The following is a 19213-nucleotide window of genomic DNA, read 5'->3' as shown; positions in this document are numbered from 1 at the left end:
AGGTATAAACATCTGTTTCCCACTTTTACAGAAACACAGGAACAAACCCCAATTAAAAGGGCTTAGTGATAAGATGCTGTGAGGGGCAGCACAGATGGAGGGAGTAGATAATGGTAAGCAAAGGATTGGATGAGGTCAAATGACCTTATGAGGTCAGAAATAAGCATTTTGTCACAGACAAGGCTGGATAAGACAAGAGATAAACAGGTGTAATGGGTACCGGTCTTAGGGAAGTGGAGGATGTAAACAGGGGGGGAAACAATGAAATAAGAAAAAATATGTAGGAACCAAATTATATAAATAACGAGTATTTGTTGAATTCAGTGTGTTTTGTCCCTGCCTTGTGGACATCACACCCACTTGCAAGTGTAAAATAAATGACACTACTGATTCAGATCTTGTCTTGGACTGAAATTATTGAAGTGAGTGAGCTTTGTTTCTCACAACATTGAATGACAGTGCAGACTTAAATGGCTGAATGGCCTCCTCGTGCTCTAATTTACTATGTTTCTTTCTGTGTTGCAGAATTAATGATATAATTAAGATGGTCTATATGTCGGATACTATATCTCAATATCAGCTACACTCAGAGACACAATATTTCACAGTCACCTTATGAGACAAACCCCTGTGAAATGGCAACTGAATTACAATGTGAATATCAGAAGAAAATTACACTTATGAACAGGGAAACAATTCCACTCATAAGTTTCTAGATCATGACAATCCATTCACGAAAGATTTATTGTATTCCTGAGAATCTGCAGGCAGTGTGGGAGCAGTTAATACAGTGACAACAGCAGAATTATCCAGGTATTAGCACAAATTTAGGTTAATTCTGCTTCTATTTAAAAAAAAGATAGAGTACTTTATTAAATTCAAAGTTATCACCAATATTTTTGTGATTAATACTTGAATACACTGGCCAGTATTATAATCCTACCTTCAGAAATATCAGCTCGTCCTGTTCCTCCATCTGTTTCTGTAACTTTGAGAGCTTCACTTCAATGGAACTTAATTTCAGGCGGATGTCTTGAAGATTTTTCTCCATTGACTCTACAATCCTCTCCTCTTCTTCCCTGAGATCTCTGAGTAAACGCTGCTCTTTCTCAGTGAGAATCTGGTACATTTGAGTGAACTGGGATGTGATGTGGGTCTGCAGACTGCTCGCCTGTTCCTACAGAATGAAATGTGAAACCTCATTAATGTCCCGCGATAAAGGGAACAAAACTAACCCAGATCCCAGAGAATCAGCACAGGGAGAGCTCACCCTCACTTCGGAAATCTTCCGTTTCTGGGTCAGTTCCGTTTCGAGAACCGCCGATTTCTTCTCTGTGAGAGAATCAATGGAAGATTTCAGCCGATTCTAAATTCCGAGAGAAATTTAGAGAATTAGACCATGCCATTGTGAATAAATAGTAAGTTTATATATTTTTTTCTCTCTCGCATTTACCTTATAGACTTCAACTGCTTCTTTAATCGGTAGGAATTTGTGGAGTGCGTGTTGACGCGAATCACGACAAATTAAACAGCTCAATTTTTTTTCAGTTACACAGAACAGCTTCAAATCTTCCTGATGATGCTCACACTGAAGTTTACATTCCTCTTTCTGCGGTTCCAAATTTAATGTTCGAGCTTTCTCGGCCAGACTCGATAAGGCCCAGTTCACTCTCAGGCTAATTTCGGGAAATTCACTTCTACATTCCGGGCAGGAATGTCTCTGCCCATTTTCCCAACACTGGGTGATGCAGGAGCGACAGAAGTTGTGTCCACACTCCAGTGAAACCGGGTCCCTGAAGAAATCCAGACAAATGGGACAAATGACCTCCTCGGTCAAGCTGCGGAGCTGCTGTCTGGAAGCCATTTTCACACCCTGATGTGGTCAAACCGGTTTACCTTTCATTAACACTTCATTGCTGAATACCTTGAGTTCAGCGGTTTCCAGATGATTTCCCCGGAATGATTATTATTAATTTTGAACAAAGTTTCTGTCCAATCCACTTTTTTTTCCCCCAAAGGAAAGATTGGAGCGCTTCGATGCATGAACAAAGTCGGGAACGAACAAACTTCTTGAATGCAGACCACCAGGGTGATGATCAGTGGGGGAGGGTGAGAAGAGTGAGACAGAGGAGGCGGAGATGGGCGTGGAGGGAGTCATTTCATTCCTGGGCTCACTACAGGTTGCAAACCCAAGGCATGAGATCCAGAATTTGAGACAGAATACTGTCTGTGGCAGCAGACCACCACCCTTAGACATAAAGGATGAAAAATCTCCAAGGTACACCCTTATTGACACATACAGAAAACATATTTTCCCCGGGATTAGACCCGTGAGGCTCGGTTTAATTTTCAGGAAACTCCTGCACTTATGTGCCATTCACAACTACAAAAACATTAAATACATGTATTCCCTAAATGTGCACTCTCTGGATGGTACGTGTCCGTTATGAACTGCCACAGGAAGTGGTGAAACCAGGTACAGTTGCAGCTAAAAAGGCATCTGGATGGGTATTTAAATAGGAATGGTTTAGATAGATATGGGCAAATGGGACTAGATTAATTGAGGATATCTGGTCGGCAGAGACAAATTGGACCGAAAGATCTGATTCCTTGTTGTACATCGCTATGAGTCTATGACGACGACTCCTTGATGTCACACTCCGTAAAACGGATCATTGACAGCAAGTCCTGCCAGTTGACGTCCAAGGTCCAGTTCCAAATGGGTGCAGTTATTCCCCTGCTACGCTGAAACGCTGTTTGCCCTTGAACTCTGAGTTCTGAGGGAGGTGGCTGAGGAAATAGCGGCGGCGTTGGTTGAGATCTTTCAAAAGTCACTGGAGTCAGGGAAAGTCCCGGATGATTGGAAGATCGCTGTTGTAACCCCATTGTTCAAGAAAGGATCAAGACAAAAGATGGAAAATTATAGGCCAATTAGCCTAACCTCGGTTGTTGGTAAAATTCTGGAATCCATCATTAAGGATGAGGTTTCTAAATTTTTGGAAGAGCAGGGTCGGATTAGAACATGTCAACATAGATTTAGTAAGTGGAGGTCGTGCCTGACAAACCTGTTGGAGTTCTTTGAAGAGGTGACAAGTAGGTTAGATGGGGGAAACCCAGTGGATGTGGTCTGCCTCGACTTCCAAAAGGCCTTTGATAAGGTGCCACACGGGGCTGCTGAGCAAGGTGAGGGCCCATGGTGTTCGAGGTGAGCGACTGGTATGGATTGAGGATTGGCTGTCTGACAGAAGGCAGAGAGTTGGGAAGGTGGACAGGCAGGTAGTACTGAGGAAGTGGGGAGGTTGCAGAAGGATCTAGACAGTTTGGAAGAGTGGTCCAGGAAATGGCTGATGGAATTCAATGTGAGTAAATGCGAGGTCTTGCACTTTGGAAAAAAGAATACAAGCATGGACTACTTTCTAAACGGTGAGAAAGTTTGTAAGGCCAAAGTACAGAGCGATCTGGGAGTGCTAGTTGAGGTTTCTCTAAAGGTAAACATGCAGGTTGAGTCCTTGATTAAGAAAACGAATGCAATGTTGTCAAGTATCCAAGAGGGTTGGAATATAAAAGCACCGTTGTGCTACTGAGACTTTATAAAGTTCTGGTTAGGCCCCATCTGGAGTACTGTGTCCAGCTTTGGTCCCCACACCTCAGGAGGGACATACTGGCACTGGAGCATGTCCAGCGGAGATTCATACGGATGATCCCTGGAATGGTAGGTCTAAAATATGAGGAATAGCTGAGGATCCTGGGATTGTATTCATTGGAGCTTAGAAGATTAAGGGGAGATCTAATAAAAACTTACAAGATAATACATGGCTTGGGTGGACGCTAGGAAATTGTTTCCGTTAGATGAGGAGACTAGGACCCGTGGACACAGCCTTAGAATTAGAGGGGGTAAATTCAGAACAGAAATGCGGAGACATTTCTTCAGCCAGAGAGTGGTGGGCCTGTGGAATTCATTGCCACAGAGTGCAGTGGAGGCTGGGATGCTAAATGTCTTCAAGCAGAAATTGATAAATTCTTGATGTCACAAGGAATTAAGGGCTATGGGGAGAATGCAGGTAAGTGGAGTTGAAATGCCCATCAGCCATGATTGAATGGCAGAGTGGACTCGATGGGCTGAATGGCCTTACTTCCGCTCCTATGTCTTATGGTCTTATGGTTTAACTCAGTTTTCTCTCCGCGTGCATAACTGGATGGGATACATGTGAGTGTGTAATAATTCCGTGATGAATGCTGTGACTGGTTTCTGTGTTTATTCGGAAGTGATGTGGTAGCATTGCGGAGTGCAGAGGAGATTTACCTTGAGGTTGCCTGAGCTAGCGAGTTTTAATAGGAAGAGAGAATGGGCTGACCGGGTTTATTTTTCTTAAAGCACAGAACATAATCGAGATAGAATCATAGAAATGTACAACATGGAAACGGACTCTTCGGTCCAACTCGTCCATGCTGACCAGATATATTAAATTAATCACATCCCATTTGGCAGCACTTGGCCCATATCCCTCTAAACCCTTTCTATTCATGTACCCATCCAGATGCTTTTTAAATGTTACAATTGTACCAGCCTCCACCACTTCCTCTGGCAGTCCATTCCATACATGCACCACTCTCTGCGTGAAAAAGTTGCCCCTTATGTCCCTTTTAAATTTTCCCCTCTCACCCTAAACCTATGTACTCTACTTCTGTAGTCTCCCACCCCAGGGAAAAGACCTATCTGTGCCCCTTGTGATTTTATAAACCTCTATAAAGTCACCCCTCAGCCTCCGACACTCCAGGTAAAACATGTCCAGTCTATTCAGCCTCTTCCTATAGCTCAAACCCTCCAAACCTGGCAACATGCTTGTAAATCTTTTCTGAACCAGTTCAAGTTTCACAACGTCCTTCCATAGGGATAATCAGGAAGAACCTTCTCCCCTTGATGGCGGGATCAATAACCAGTGAGCATAAATTTAAAGTAAGGGTTTAGAGAAGATTCAAGGAAGAACCTTTTCATGCAGCGGGGGGGAGGGGGGGGGCGGTAGAAATCTGAATATGTGAGGGTGGTAGAGACAGAAACAGTCATAACAATTAGGAAGTTAGAAATTAGATGGGCCAAAGCACACAGGCTAGGCCCAAGTGCTGGAAAATGGAATTGGCTTTAGTTAGGTGGACGTCTTTGACCAGCACAGACTGGATGAGTCGAAGGGCCTTTTCGGTGTTATAGAAATCTGTGACCCAGCTGCAATATTGCATCCGAGTCTGGGCACTATGCTTCAGGAATTATTGGAAAACAATAGTTTATGGAAATGGTTCCGAGGGTGAGGAATTTTGGTCATGAAGATATATTAGAAAAGCTAGAACTGTTTACTAGGACTTCATCTGAGGAAAGAGCAGCGCTTTGAAAGCTTGCGATTTCAAGTAAACCTGTTGGACTATAATGTGGTGTCTGTAACTTCTGACATGCAGGTCCTGGGCCTCCTCCGTCGCCAAACCCTTACCACCCGAAGCCTGGTGGAAGAACGCCTCATCTTCCGCCTTGGGACCCTCCAACCACACGGGATCAATGTGGAATTCACCAGTTTCCTCATTTCCCCTCCCCCCACCTTATCTCAGATCCAACCTTCCAACTGGGCAACGTCTTCTTGACCTGCCCTATCTATCCATCTTCCATCCTACCTATCTGCTCCGACCTAACACTTCCACCTCCACCTCCACCTTCACCTACCCATTGCAGTCTCAGCTACCTTTCCCTGAAACGTCGATCCTCCTGCTCCTCGGATGCTGCCTGACCCGCACTGATCGACTCTGATCTCCAGCATCTGCAGTCCTCACTTCCTCCTAACTTCTGACTTTGTCCACCGCAGTCAAACCCCCGACACCTCCACACCATGCTTTCTTTAGAGAAGCCAAGGCTGAGCGGGGAAGTGATTGAAGGATTTTAAAACAAGAGAGTAATGCTACTCGTGAAGGGTGGGTTTTCACCCAGCGGGTGGCGAAAGTCTGACATCCCTATCGTGAGGATGTGGTGCGGGTCGGTTCAATCGAATCCTTCGAAGGGGATTTTGACTTTTATTTGAAAATTAACGATGCGCAGAATGAAGGAGAGAAAGCAGAGGAACGGTTCTCTGGAGATGTGGCGGTCATTGGGAGAGCCGGTGCAGTACCAAAGGGCCGTACGGTCTCATTCCGCACTGTAACATTTCCGTGACCTTCAGTAGGAAGTCACAAAACTGGATGTTCCCGGCAGCACAGCATCAGCAACATTGAAACGGATAAACGGTTTCAAACAGAAGTGTCGAGTGTGTAAACATGGCTTCCAGACAGCAGGCCGAGAGTAGGACTGAAAAAATCATTTGTCCCATTTGTCTGGATTTCTTTACCAATCTCGTTCCACTGGAGTGTGGACACTACTTCTGCCGCACCTGTGTCACCCAGAGTTGGGAAAACTCCTGCCCGGAATGTAGAGAGATGTTTCCGGAAGGAAACCTCGGGGTAAACCGCACCTTGTCGAATCTGGCCCGGGACGCTCGAAAATTAAAGCTGGATCCGAAAAAGAGGGCAAATAGACTTCACTGTGAGGAACATCAGGAAGAGCTGAAACTGTTTTGTGAAACTGACAAGAAATTGATCTGTCTGATTTGTCGGGATTCGCGGGAGCACAAATCTCACAACTTTATGCCGGTCAATGAAGCTTTTGAAATCTACCAGGTAATGGAAATGACTTGACATCTGATTTTTCTAAATTATATTTTCCATAGTTTAAAATTTCATTCTGTCGTTTTACTGTCTCAAACCCAGGATCAGATGAAATCTTCCCTAAGTTCTCTCACAGAGAAGAAATCGGCGGTTCTAGAAAAGGAACTGGAACAGAAACTGAAGATTTCACAAATTAGGGTGAGCTCTCCCTGTGCTGATTCTCTGGGATCTCGGTTAGTTTTGTTCCCTTTATCGCGGGACATTAATGAAGTTTCACATTTCATTTGGTAGGAACAGGCGAGCAGTCTGCAGACCCACATCACATCCGAGTTCACTAAAATGCACCAGATTCTCACTGAGAAAGAACAGCGTTTACTCAGAGATCTCAGGGAAGAAGTGGACAGGATTCTGGAACCAATGGAGAGAAACCGTCAAGAGATTCAGGAACATTTAAGTTCTATTGAGAAGGACATTTCAAAACTGCAGAAAGAAATAAGGCAAAAAGACGAGGTGGCATTTCTGATGGTGAGGTGCTTGAATGCTTCAGAAAGTGCTGGAGAAACTCATCAGGTCTGGCAGCATCTGTGAAAAGAAAGCGGTGTTAGTGTTTGCAGTCCAATGTGTTTGCTCACTGAAACATCAGCCAGTTACAAAACAACTGACTTGTAACATTGCAATAAATGCAGCACTTAATTAAACAAAGAAAAGCAGGTTTTAACCTATTGACTTATCTTTTCCAGGGTGGTTCTGCTGTCGATTTAATTGATTCTCACACTTTCTACCTGCATTGTGGTGATCTTAACCCTTAACTTTAGTGTTGCACAAGTTTAATATTGTTTAGGAGTTCACAATAATTTTATATCTTTTTCCTTTTTAAGTCTACACCCAATTCTATTTTGGAAAGTGCTGTGGGCATGTTTCCCCCCTCGTGTCAGGCAGTACATTCCGATTACCAGTTCTAAAGAATAGGCCCATGACCTGAAACATTCATTTGGTTAACCTTTGCACACTTGTTGCCAGTACTGCTGAGTAATTACAGTATTATCTGTTTTGATTCATTGTTATTGTTAAAATCAAATCTTAACAGTCCGATTTTGCCAATTCTCTGAAGTTCCCGCGGTTCCCCAGGTTCCTATTTAAAACACACATTTCCTTATTTGGTCATGGGATGTGGATGCTTGGGCCAGCATTAATTTCTGATCCCCAAGTGCTCCGGAGAAGCTGATGTGAGCTGCCTTCTTGAGCCATTGCCGTCATTGGAGTGAAGGGCCACCTATATTATTCTTAGGAAGGAAGTTCCAGGACAAGACCCAGTCACACAAAAAGCAACGGCAATATATTTTGAAGCCAGGGTGATGTGTGGCTTAGAGGGGAATTCACAGACGGCGTTGTTTCTACGCATCTCCTGTCATTGTCCTTTTACATGGCAGATATCGTGGATTTGGAAGGTGGTATTGGAGGAAGCTTGGTGAGTTGTTTCAGTGTATCTTGTCGATGGCCCACATTGTTGCCTTGGGAAGAAATGAATGTTGAAGCTGGGTTGTCAATTAAGTTGGCTGATTTGTTCTGGATAACGTCAAGCTTGTTGAATGTTTTTGGAACTGCTCTCATTCATCAGATCTCGGACCTGTGCCTTGGATAGATGGTGGGGAGAAAGGAGATAAGTTATTCACCAGACAAGTTTTAGCCTCTGAACTGTTTTAAAGCGTTATTGTTTATGTCTGATCCAGTTCGGTTTCTAGTCGATGGTAACACACAGGATGTAGAAAGTGGGGAATTAAGAGATGATTATAATGCCATAAAATGTCAAGGGCAATGGTTAGAATCTCTCTTGTTGAAGATGATCATTGTCTGGCATTTGTCGAATGTTACTTGCCACTTTTTAGCCTAAGCTTGAACCTCCTAAGCACCAGGTCTTGCTGCTTATGGATACAGACTGCTTTTGGAATCTGAGCAGTCATGAATGGTGCCGAACATTGTGAATGACTGCACTTCTGACCTTTGGATGGAGGGCAGATCATTGACAAAACAACTAAAGATGGTTGAGTCTAGGACACTACTTTAAGAAATTCAGGGCTCTTGTGCCACAGTGGTAGAGACACTGTCTCTGACCCAGGAGTCAAAAAGCACAGGAGGTCAGGCAGAGAATCAGGAGAGGTGACCCTTGGGTATAAGCCCTTCATCAGGAATGCCAGGAGGCCAGTGTTCAAGACCCACATGCCCCAGAGGTGTGTAATAACATCTCTGAACAGGTTGATTCGGAAAATATCTACCCTGAAGAACTCTTGGTGTCCTGGGCTTAGATGATTAAGTCCACAACCACAATGTAGTTCCTTTATCCTAGATGTGACTCCAATATGTTCTTTGCTTCCTACTGACTCTAGCATTTCTAGGCATTCTTGAAGATATACACAGACAAATGTTGCCTTGATGTGAAGTGTAGTCACTTTCAGCTCACCTTTTCAATATTAAAAAAAAACTGATCCTTGTCAGCTCACTTCACCAGTCAATGTCTTTCATGAGTCTGTTATTATCTTCCTCACTGTTGGTGATTTATTTCTTTCAGGAAGAAGCTAACCAGAAGATAAGGTAGGACATGCTTTTCTCCCCCTGAAACTCTGAACATTTTTGAAGAGTCAAATGGAAAGTGTTAAATAACAGAGTGGACACTTAGCAATTTGAGTACAAAGAATAAGTGATTCAATTACTACAAGTGCTCAAAGGTTCTCCCAGTTACAAATAGTCAGGACTTTTACACTTAAAATACAGTTACACACCCTATTTTGAATGGACAGCTCACCTCTCCCTAGCCTTTGTAAATGTCATATATTCTAACTGTTAATTCAAAGTTTAAACCTAGTTGTTCAGCCCCCGAACAGTCTTAAAAAAAACTACAGCCTTACTACAGTAAACAAAATAAACTTATACAAAGCTATGTATATGTTCCCCAGAGGTCATAAAAAGTTAACTATTTTCCCATTGCATTCTATTGTAGTCTAAATGCCTAACAGACTAGCTACCTGATGAAGGAACAGTGCTCTGAAAGCTCGTAGAGTCATTGAGAAGTACAACACAGAAACAGACCCTTTTGTCCAACTCCTCCATGCTGACCAGATATCCTAACCTCATCTAGCCCAATTTGCCAGCACTTGGCCCATATCCCTGTCAACCCTGCTTACTCATATAGCCATCCAGATGCTTTTTAAATGTTGTAATTGTACGAGCAATAATTCACAGGTCAACAAATAATTCACAGCAAGAGAAGCTCTTCTCTTAGGCAATAACGTGTTTTTTTTAATTGAACCTCAATAACGATATAAAAGTTATTTTAATTCTTAAGCAGAGTCCCTGGTTCTCTACTCAAGGCTCTGTGACTCAGCAGAGCTCACTGTAATTTGAACATTTACTCTTTCAGAACCATTAGTTTACTCAATAAAGTAACAGAATTCAGGGATCATCGACTAATGAAATGTGAAAACACAGGGGTGGGAGTGCTCTGTTAATGATTGAACAGGCTGTGTGAAGTTTTGCACTTTGCATGGAAGATTGTGAAGGAGCAAAACAAACTGGAATCACAATTTCCCTTCCAGGCACAATAACTCACTCTGAAAATGTGTTGCTGGAAAAGCGCAGCAGGTCAGGCAGCATCCAAGGAGCAAGAGAATCGACGTTTCGGGCATAAGCCCTTCTTCAGGGCTTATGCCCAAAACATCGATTCTCCTGTTCCCTGGATGCTGCCTGACCTGCTGCGCTTTTCCAGCAACACATTTTCAGCTCTGATCTCCAGCATCTGCAGTCCTCACTTTTTCCACAATGACTCACTCCCCAACACACACACAGTACCAGACACACCCGCACAATCACAAAACATCAGATTGTAATTAGAGCACAATGGAGGTTTGTGGAAAAAATTAAATTTGAGGAATGTGGAACAACTCAAATGACATAGGCAAAGTTATAGCAACTAACTGCCTGCAGGTTTATAGACTGTCTACAGCATAGGAGCAAACCATTTGGCCCCTCCGTGGGGCATCTCATCCCTGACTCTTATGCTTCCCAGGGGTAATCCACCCGGCCTACATGCCTTTGGGTACTTCAAAATAACCCTGTTGGTCTATAACCTGGTGTTGTTTGATTTTTAACTTTGTCCACTCCAGTCCAACACCGGCACCTCCTCATCAAGTCTAATTAGCTATATCTAAATGGCATATAATGTCCTCACTGATCAGAAGGTGCAAACCAAACCACTGACTTCAGGATGTTTGACTGAGATTTATCCTAGTCATGTATGCTGGATCACCATTGAAGGTATGTTAACTGTACCAACCGGTTTTCAAGGTCATTGTGAAACTATGTGCAGGGCTCATGTTACCTGTGTGCTGATAGCACACAGACATGCAGACTCTGCTCCCCACATAAGTAGTAAACACATTATCTGAGGAAAACTCTCCTCAACACTTTCTCACCTGGGAGAGGGGGAAATGGTGGCTCTTTGTCCACCTGTGATTGTGTGTGCATGCTGCCCCTTTCAGTTATTTTCAAAAAGTCTGTTTGAAGTCCTTATGTCCTTGTTAGCCTTTATAATGCTAAGACTATTCTTGACTTTTATTTCATTGCATCCTTCAAGTCATGTAAAATATAAGTGATGAAAGTACTTATGGTCAATTTACAACGTTACCATTTTAATATTTGCAGGCTTGGTGAAGAACAACGAATAATGAAAATAGAGGATGGCATATTGTTGACTGGAAAGTTCAAAGGGCCTGTACAGTACACAGCGTGGAGAGAAATGATAAACGTCATCAATCCAGGTAAAATTCATTTTAAATTACCTGAGTTAATAAGCTATCTGACAGAAGGATGATCAGGTTCCATGCCCTTGGATTAACTAGTCATTGAAGCCAGGTAGAATTAAATGCAGCATTCTGTTTGTCCCGTCACATACTTGCACTCAGCCCTTCTCTCCTACAACCCAATGGTAGATCGGGAATTGAGCAGCACTCAGTTAGATATTTCATTTCTACTGAATGAAATGGGGCACAGTGGGGCAGTGGGATTACAATCAAGGACCCAGGAAAAGGATGGCAGGAAAAGCCATTAAAAGCCTATCTTCTGAACCACCTGTCCTTGTCTTTCCCTCTCTAAATGCCCCACTTTCCCAGACACCCAATGGTGTCCCATTTATACATTTCCTGTGCCTGGATTACCAGCAGTGGCCACTACTCTCGGTGGTGCTCTCAGCAGCACTCCGGCAAAGGGCAACAGTGGAGTACAGTGTAATGGTAATGTCACTGGATTAACAATCTAGACACGCAGATTGCAATGAAAGGAGTACAGGTGCAGATTTCCTCAATGATATAAGTTCAAATTTATTAAAGAAGAGCATGTGGGGAAACAACTGGAGGGAGATAGGTTATGGAAAGAGAGAAGGAAGATGTGAAGTACTTGCTCAGCACTTTGCGGGGATAGGGGTAGTTTGTTCTCTGCTGTTGATTTCGTGGGGCACCTGACATTGCCAGGTAAGCGCTTCAGGAAATTTAAAGCATATCCAGCTTCCATTGCCATTGAAATATGCAGTTCATGTTTCTCACCAGTTAAAAGACACCTATATTTGTTCCAAAAACAGAAATTGCTGGAAAGGCTCAGCAGATCTGGCAGCGCCCGTGGAGAAAAAAAAAAGAGTTTTAGGTCCACTGAGCTTCCTCAGAACTGATGGCAGCTAAGAAATAAACTGTCTTTATGCAGCAGATAGGGTGAAGTGAGGGAGTAAGGAGTAAATGGGAGGTTGAGATAGATCCCAAGGGGAAGGAATAACAGTTGGACAGAGTGGATGATGGATTAGTGGTGCTGGAAGAGCACAGCAGTTCAGGCAGCATCCAAAGGAGCAGTAAAATCAACGTTTCGGGCAAAAGCACTTCATCAAGAATAAAGGCAGAGAGCCTGAGGTGGGGGAAGGGGAAATGTGGTAGCTGTTGAAGTTCAGATTGTTGCCCTGGGGTTGAAGTGTTCCGAGGCGGAAGATGAGGTGTTCTTCCTCCAGGCGTCTGGTGGTGAGGGAGCGGCGGTGAAGGAGGCCCAGGACCTCCATGTCCTCGGCAGAGTGGGAGGGGGAGTTGAAATGTTGGGCCACGGGGCGGTGTGGTTGATTGGTGCAGGTGTCCCGGAGATGTTCCCGAAAGCGCTCTGCTAGGAGGCGCCCAGTCTCCCCAATGTAGAGGAGACCGCATTGGGAGCAACAGATACAATAAATGATGTTAGTGTATGTGCAGGTAAAACTTTCCAGCATCTGCAGTCATTGTTTTCACCTAAAGGAGTGGATGACAATTACCTTGGAGAATGAAAAGCTACTAATGAAGATTGGTAGTGGTTCTGTAATACAGCAGACAATGTAATAACAAGTCCTGGTGTTGGAGGTTGTGTAAGGAGAAGATGCCTCAAGCCCTAAAAGTGTTGACATTGTTTCCAGAAGGCTGTAGAGTTCCCAAGCAGAAAATGATGTGCTGTTCTTCCAGCTTGCGCTGACCTTCACTGGAGCATTGCAGCAAGGCTCAGACAGACATGTTGGCCAGGGAACAAAGTAATGTGTTGAAGTAGCAGGAAACTAGAAGCTGAGAGTCTTCTTTGCAGATAGAACGTAGATGTTCTCCAAAGAGTTCACCCCATCTATACTTTGTTTCCCTTTGTTGAAGAGACCATAACTCATGGTTAACCACTAACAGTCCTCATTAGTAGTTATTCATTCTCCTAGGTTAATTGTTATCCACTCCTTTGTCTGTCCAACTGTCCTTCTCTTTCCTTGGGCTCTATGTCCACCTGTTGTTACTCCTTACCCTCTTTCCCACCCTGTCTTCAGCATATAAACCATCTTTATCTGAGCTACCATCCATTCTGAGGAGGGTCACTGGACCTGAAACGTTAACTCTGATTTCTCTCCACAAATGCTGTCACACCTGCTGTGTTTTACAGCAATTTCTGTTTTTGTTTCTGATTTCCAATATCCACGTTTCCATTTTTATCCATATTTGCTTTCCTACTCACACCTCAATTTCTGGGCTCCCTCTCCTCTTCCCTCCCCGCGCTATAGTACATTACTGTTCCTTCATTCTGTCTTTCACGTCTTCTCGCTCCTTGTCTGCACAAGCTCACCACTCCCTCCTCCTCCATTCTCTCCACACCATGCTCTCAAATTCTTGCCCCCACAAAAAAGTTTCTCTCCCCTTTCCCACGGTCAGTCTTCACTGAAGCACCAATATTGTACTACCACTTGTCACCTCCCTCTCTATTTACCTGTCTCTCACCACCCCTCTTCCTTGCCATGCCCTTTTCATCACTTACCGCTCCCCTCACTCTTCCATTTCTTCATTTCTCACTGTTTCTTTCTCTCTCTCTCTCTTTCTCCTCACCCTATTCCCCCCTCCGTTCTTCAGCACTTCCTCTCCTTTTGGCAACCATGTTGCTTTCCTCCACTTACTCTCCAGTCTCCCCTTTCCCAGCGATCGTACCTCCACATTCTGTGCTTCTGCATACATTATTCCCTCTCCCCATGCAGTCTCAACCATGCAGTGCCTCTCCCTCACTAACTGCATTGTTTCAACTTCCCCAGCTCCAGCGTCTCTGACTCTGGATCCGAACACAGCGCACCCACAGCTCATCCTGTCTGAGGACCGGACCAGCGTGAAACATGGAGACAAATGGCAGCTGCTGCCTGACTCCTCGGAGAGATTTGATCCTTGCCCCTTTGTACTGGGATCAGAGGGATTCAAATCAGGGAGACATTACTGGGAGGTGGAGGTCGCGAACAAGACCGAGTGGAGAGTGGGAGTCGCCCGAGAGTCTGTGGACAGGAAAGGGGACATAGACCCAAAACCTGGCACCGGTTACTGGATTTTGAGGCTGGTTGCTGGAAGTGTTTATTTTGCAGCCACATCTCCTTCACGGACCCCCCTCTCCATGAGTGAGAATCCCCGGAAGATCGGGGTTTTCCTGGACTATGAGGAAGGACAGGTGTCATTTTACAATGCAGACACCATGTCACATCTCTACACTTTCACTCACACTTTCACTGAGAGGCTCTTTCCCTTCTTCCACCCAGGAGGGAATGATGATGGGAAAAACTCTGCCCCGCTGACAATCTCTGGGATTAAAGGGCACTGACAGATCCATCCCATCCCCCTGCCTCTGCCAGCTGTAAACTGATGGGGGTCGGTCTCTGGTGGAGAGAGAGAAACCAGGTTAACATTTTGGGAAGAAACCCCGTATCAAAACGGGAACCGAAAGATCAGCAAAAAGCTCTGTAGGGTTGGGGGAAAGAAGGAGGGAGAGAGAAGAAACAAATAGAAGATCAGTCGTACAGAGAGAATTGGGAGCGAGAAGTCACTGTGAGCTCCGGGGACCTTCCTGCGTGTAATATTGTTCCACACGGTGGCGCTACACGATGGTGTTTGAGATGAATCCGTCAGTGGTTCTCAGGATGGGCTCAGCGGTTTTAAGGAGGCACCAACTAATTTCACTACACTGTCAGATGGTGTTTCCTTGAATGTTTTTCCTGGTTGGTGACAGAAGGAGAGACGCTTAAGGCCTGGAGCGGGGAGTAACAAGTGTTTCACCTTGTTTAAAAAAAAGTCAGAGCTTGATCTGCATGAGTATCCGTCAATATTTCCCTTAAATCTCCTGAATACTTGTCCTTCCTATCGCTGATGGATATTCCCGCTGTTATGTTTTTTAACAGTAAATCTCGGACGACTTTGGGTAGGAACGAACCTGAGAGAAGTTGGCAGATTTTTTTTTGTTTATTAGTGCTTATTTTTTTCCCCAGCACCCATGGTGTGTGTGTGCAGGTGTGAGACACAGTGAAAACCCGGGCTCTAACGTAACCGCGGAAGAGGGGCAGGCAGTCGGCCTTAACGACCCCCTCCACGGCCCGCTGCCTGGACCTGTTGATGGCCAGTTTGGCCAGGCCCAGGAGCAGGCCCACGAGGAGGTCTTCAGACCTGCCCTCCTTCCTCCGTACCGGGTGCCCAAAGATCAGGAGCGTGGGACTGAAGTGCAGCCAAAAACAGAGGAGAAGGTTTTTAAGGGAATCAAAAAGGGAGTGCAAACGCCCCACACCCAATATATACGTGGTCCACGGACTCCACAGCGCCACAGAACAAGCAGTTGGGCTGGGAGTCCGTGAACCACCGCAATCTGCGGTTGCAGGGGGCTGCTGCGTGCAGCACCCTCCACCCCAGATCCCCGAGAGAAAGGGGGAGGACTCCCGCGTAGAGAGCCCTCCACTGGGGATCCCCACCGCCCGGTGGCAAATGGGCACGCCAAGGCGTGTCCGGACGGTGGATGAGGGAGAAGAGGTGGACGGTGTGCAGCAGCAGTCTATACAGGGCTCTCCTTTTCACCTCCCTAAACGAAACAAAATTAAAATTTCGGAGGCGGCTCAGGTTGTGGGGCACAGGCTCCCGCGGGAAGTACGGGACCTTGGGGCCAGAAGTTGGCAGATTAGCTGTGATCCCTCCCATTTATCTCACCTGATGAAGGGCTTTTGCCCGAAACTGGATCAGTGGTGCTGGAAGAGCACAGCAATTCAGGCAGCATCCGACGAGCAGCAAAATCGATGTTTCGGGCAATAGCCCTTCATCAGGAATAAAGGCAGAGAGCCTGAAGCATGGAGAGTTTTGCCCGAAACGTCGATTCTCCTGCTCCTCCGATGCTGCCTCACCTGCTGCGCTTCTCCAGCACCACACTCTAGATTCTAATCTCTAGCATCTGCAGTCTCACATTCGCCGAGATTAGCTGTGATGCTCAACTGTGAGCAAGGCTGGCCTGGAATTTAGAATCCCTACAGTGTGGGAACAGGCCCTTCAGCCCAGCAACCATCCACCGACCCTCCGAAGAGTAACCCACCCAGTCCCATTCCCTTATTTCTCTACATTTCGCCTGAACGACGCACCTAATACCAATCCACCAAACCTGCACATCTTTGGATTGGGGGAGGAAACCGAGCACTCGGAGGAAACCCATGCAGACAGGGGGACAATGTGCAAACTCCAGACAGACAGTTGCCCGAGGCTGGAATTGAATGTGGGTTTCTGATGCTGTGAGGATGCAGTGCTAACCACTGAGCCACTGTATCGCCCCTGTAGATTAGATTAGATTAGATTAGATTCCCTACAGTGTGGAAACAAGCCCTTCCGCCCACCAAGTCCACACCGACCCTTCGAAGAGCAACCCACCCATCATTTTATAACAATCTCCAGTAGAGCACAGAACAAAACAATGTATTTTTTTCCAGTTGTGTCTGTGCTGTCCCTCTAAAATCTACGGTGCTACACTTTATAAAATATTTTATGGAAGTACACGTAAACCACACCAATAACTTTATCTCAGTCACTGCGTTGTTACCTTATGTCAAAAACTGAACGAACATGATTTTCCCTTAAGAAAGCTGTGATAACTTTCCTTAATTATCCCACATTTCATAGAATCATACAATCTCTACAGTGTGGAAACAGGTCCTTCGGCCCAACAAGTCCACACTGACCCTCCAAAGGGTATCCCACCAAATCCATTCTCCATTACTTTCCATTTACCCCTGACTAATGCATATCCCTGAAAGGTATGGGCAATATAGTATGGCAAAATCATTGAATATGTCCCAACTTTTGTTCCTAACAGTTTCCCCATCTCTGAAAATAAACTGACCAGATTGTAGTATCGCCACACCCTCTTGTTTGGACATGTGTTAAATGTGCAGATTTTCAGTCCTCTTTCATTAGTCCTGAATCCAAATGTAATTTGAAAATTATGCCAGCGTCTCCACAGTTTTGACTAATTTTACTCCATATCCTTGAAAGCATCTCATCTGTTTCACTTTAGTTATAGATAATCTATCTCTGACTTCTTCCTTATCAATTTTTTTAAAAACTCTTCCAAGTGTCTAAACTGCTCCTCTTTCATCATAACCCACGTTATCCCTTCTTTCTTCATCAGGATAGATACAAATTATTTCTTATTGCTTCAGCCAGTCTTGCCATTTCCATGCAAAAGCCTGCTTTATGTTCTGTATTTGGCCCATTTCTCCTCTTACTTTTCCTTTTACTCTTTATAGATAGTTTGAAGATTCAGATTGCTTACATATGTCAGCTGCCTACTCCTTTTCATGCTGTTTCTCTCTTTTACTCAAACACCTTTTTTAGTTCCTCTCTAAATCTTTTATATTCAGCTTGGTTCTCAGTTCCATGACCTAATTGTTATTTTCCATCAACTATATTTTCCTTTTTTAATTCAAGCTCTATGTCATTCATCATCAAGGAGCTCTACATTCGTTTGACTTGTTTTCTCATTTCAGTGAAATGTACGTGACAGTACCTGAAATCAAAATTCTTTTTATAAGGGCAGCTTATTGTTCAGCTACAGTTTTGCCTGTCAGTCTTTGAATACAATTGATCTGGATCAGATATGTTCTTCAACCATTAATTATGGTTTTCCCCCACTTAAATACTCTTGCTCTAGATTATTTTTGCCGTTTTCCATAGCCAACCTAAACCTTAGGAAAATATTATTGATGACTATTCACACATAATCCATTTAGGCTAACTCATTCCCCCAAACAAGGCCCGGCAGTGTCTTATTATTCAATTCACTGGAAATGTACTGCTGCAGATAATTCTACTGAACACATTCTAAAAATGCTTAGCTGTCTGTTCTTTACACACGACTGACGTGGTCCATTTTTAGTAATTAGAGTCCTCCATTCAATGTATTCTTTTATTTGTGCACTGCAATTCACTGACAAACATGTTTAACTACCTTTTGGTGGCCCATGGACCACGATGAGTAAAGCAATTGCACACTTTTTGTATTTTAGCTTGGGCAAAATAAGTTCCCTAACTGGTGGCCATGGGTTTGAATTTACATAACTGGATTGTTATTTTAGCCTCTGGATTATTAAAGCAGAAATATAATTACATTGTGCTGAAAATGCCAGAATCAGGTCCACACAAATAATTCTCTAATAAGAGTCATAGAGATATACAGCATGGAAACAGACTCTTTGGTCCAACCCGTCCATGCCGACCAGATATCCCAATTCAATCTAGTCCCACTTACCAGCACCCAACCCATATCCCTCCAAAACCTTCCTATTCCTATACCCATCCAAATGCCTCTTAAATGTTGCAATTGTACCAGCCTCCACCACTTCCTCTGTCAGCTCATTCCATACATGTACCACCCTCTGTGTGAAAAAGCTGCCCATTAGGTCCCTTTTATATCTTTCCCCTCGCACCCTAAACCTAAGCCCTCTAGTTCTGGATTTCCTCACCCCGGGGAAAAGACTTGTCTATATATCGTATTCATGCCCCTCATAATTTTGTAAACCTCTACAAGGTCACCCCTCAGCCTCTGGCGATCCAGGGAAAACAGCCCCAGCCTGTTCAGCCTCTCCCCATAGCTCAAATCCTCCAACTCTGGCAACAATCCTTGTACATCTTTTCTGAACCCTTTCAAGTTTCACAACATCTTTCCGATAGGAAGGAGACCA

At 44.4% G+C, this 19213-nt stretch overlaps 2 protein-coding genes across 2 annotated transcripts in view; one reads left to right on the top strand and one right to left on the bottom strand.

Moving 5' to 3' along the window:
• The window catches only part of LOC122541441 (zinc-binding protein A33-like), a 21227-nt gene extending 18922 nt beyond the window's left edge, over positions 1 to 2305 (bottom strand). The window contains exons 1-3 of the mRNA XM_043678219.1: positions 1454 to 2305; positions 1271 to 1366; positions 944 to 1177 (exon numbers count right to left, since the gene is read on the bottom strand). Coding sequence (XP_043534154.1) covers positions 944 to 1177; positions 1271 to 1366; positions 1454 to 1864 — 741 coding nt within the window. The 5' untranslated portion in view covers positions 1865 to 2305. The remainder of the gene's footprint in view (positions 1 to 943; positions 1178 to 1270; positions 1367 to 1453) is intronic.
• A 3971-nt stretch (positions 2306 to 6276) lies between these two features.
• Positions 6277 to 19213, top strand: part of LOC122541536 — a 47899-nt gene continuing 34962 nt past the window's right edge. Inside the window, exons 1-6 of the mRNA XM_043678364.1 lie at positions 6277 to 6690; positions 6781 to 6876; positions 6970 to 7203; positions 9245 to 9267; positions 11374 to 11489; positions 14282 to 14829. Of these exons, the coding sequence (XP_043534299.1) occupies positions 6292 to 6690; positions 6781 to 6876; positions 6970 to 7203; positions 9245 to 9267; positions 11374 to 11489; positions 14282 to 14829 (1416 nt within the window). The 5' untranslated portion in view covers positions 6277 to 6291. The remainder of the gene's footprint in view (positions 6691 to 6780; positions 6877 to 6969; positions 7204 to 9244; positions 9268 to 11373; positions 11490 to 14281; positions 14830 to 19213) is intronic.

Source organism: Chiloscyllium plagiosum, chromosome 37 (assembly GCF_004010195.1).
Source record: "Chiloscyllium plagiosum isolate BGI_BamShark_2017 chromosome 37, ASM401019v2, whole genome shotgun sequence".
Classification (NCBI taxonomy): Eukaryota; Metazoa; Chordata; class Chondrichthyes; order Orectolobiformes; family Hemiscylliidae; genus Chiloscyllium; species Chiloscyllium plagiosum.
This window is presented reverse-complemented; position numbering and strand designations above follow the sequence as displayed.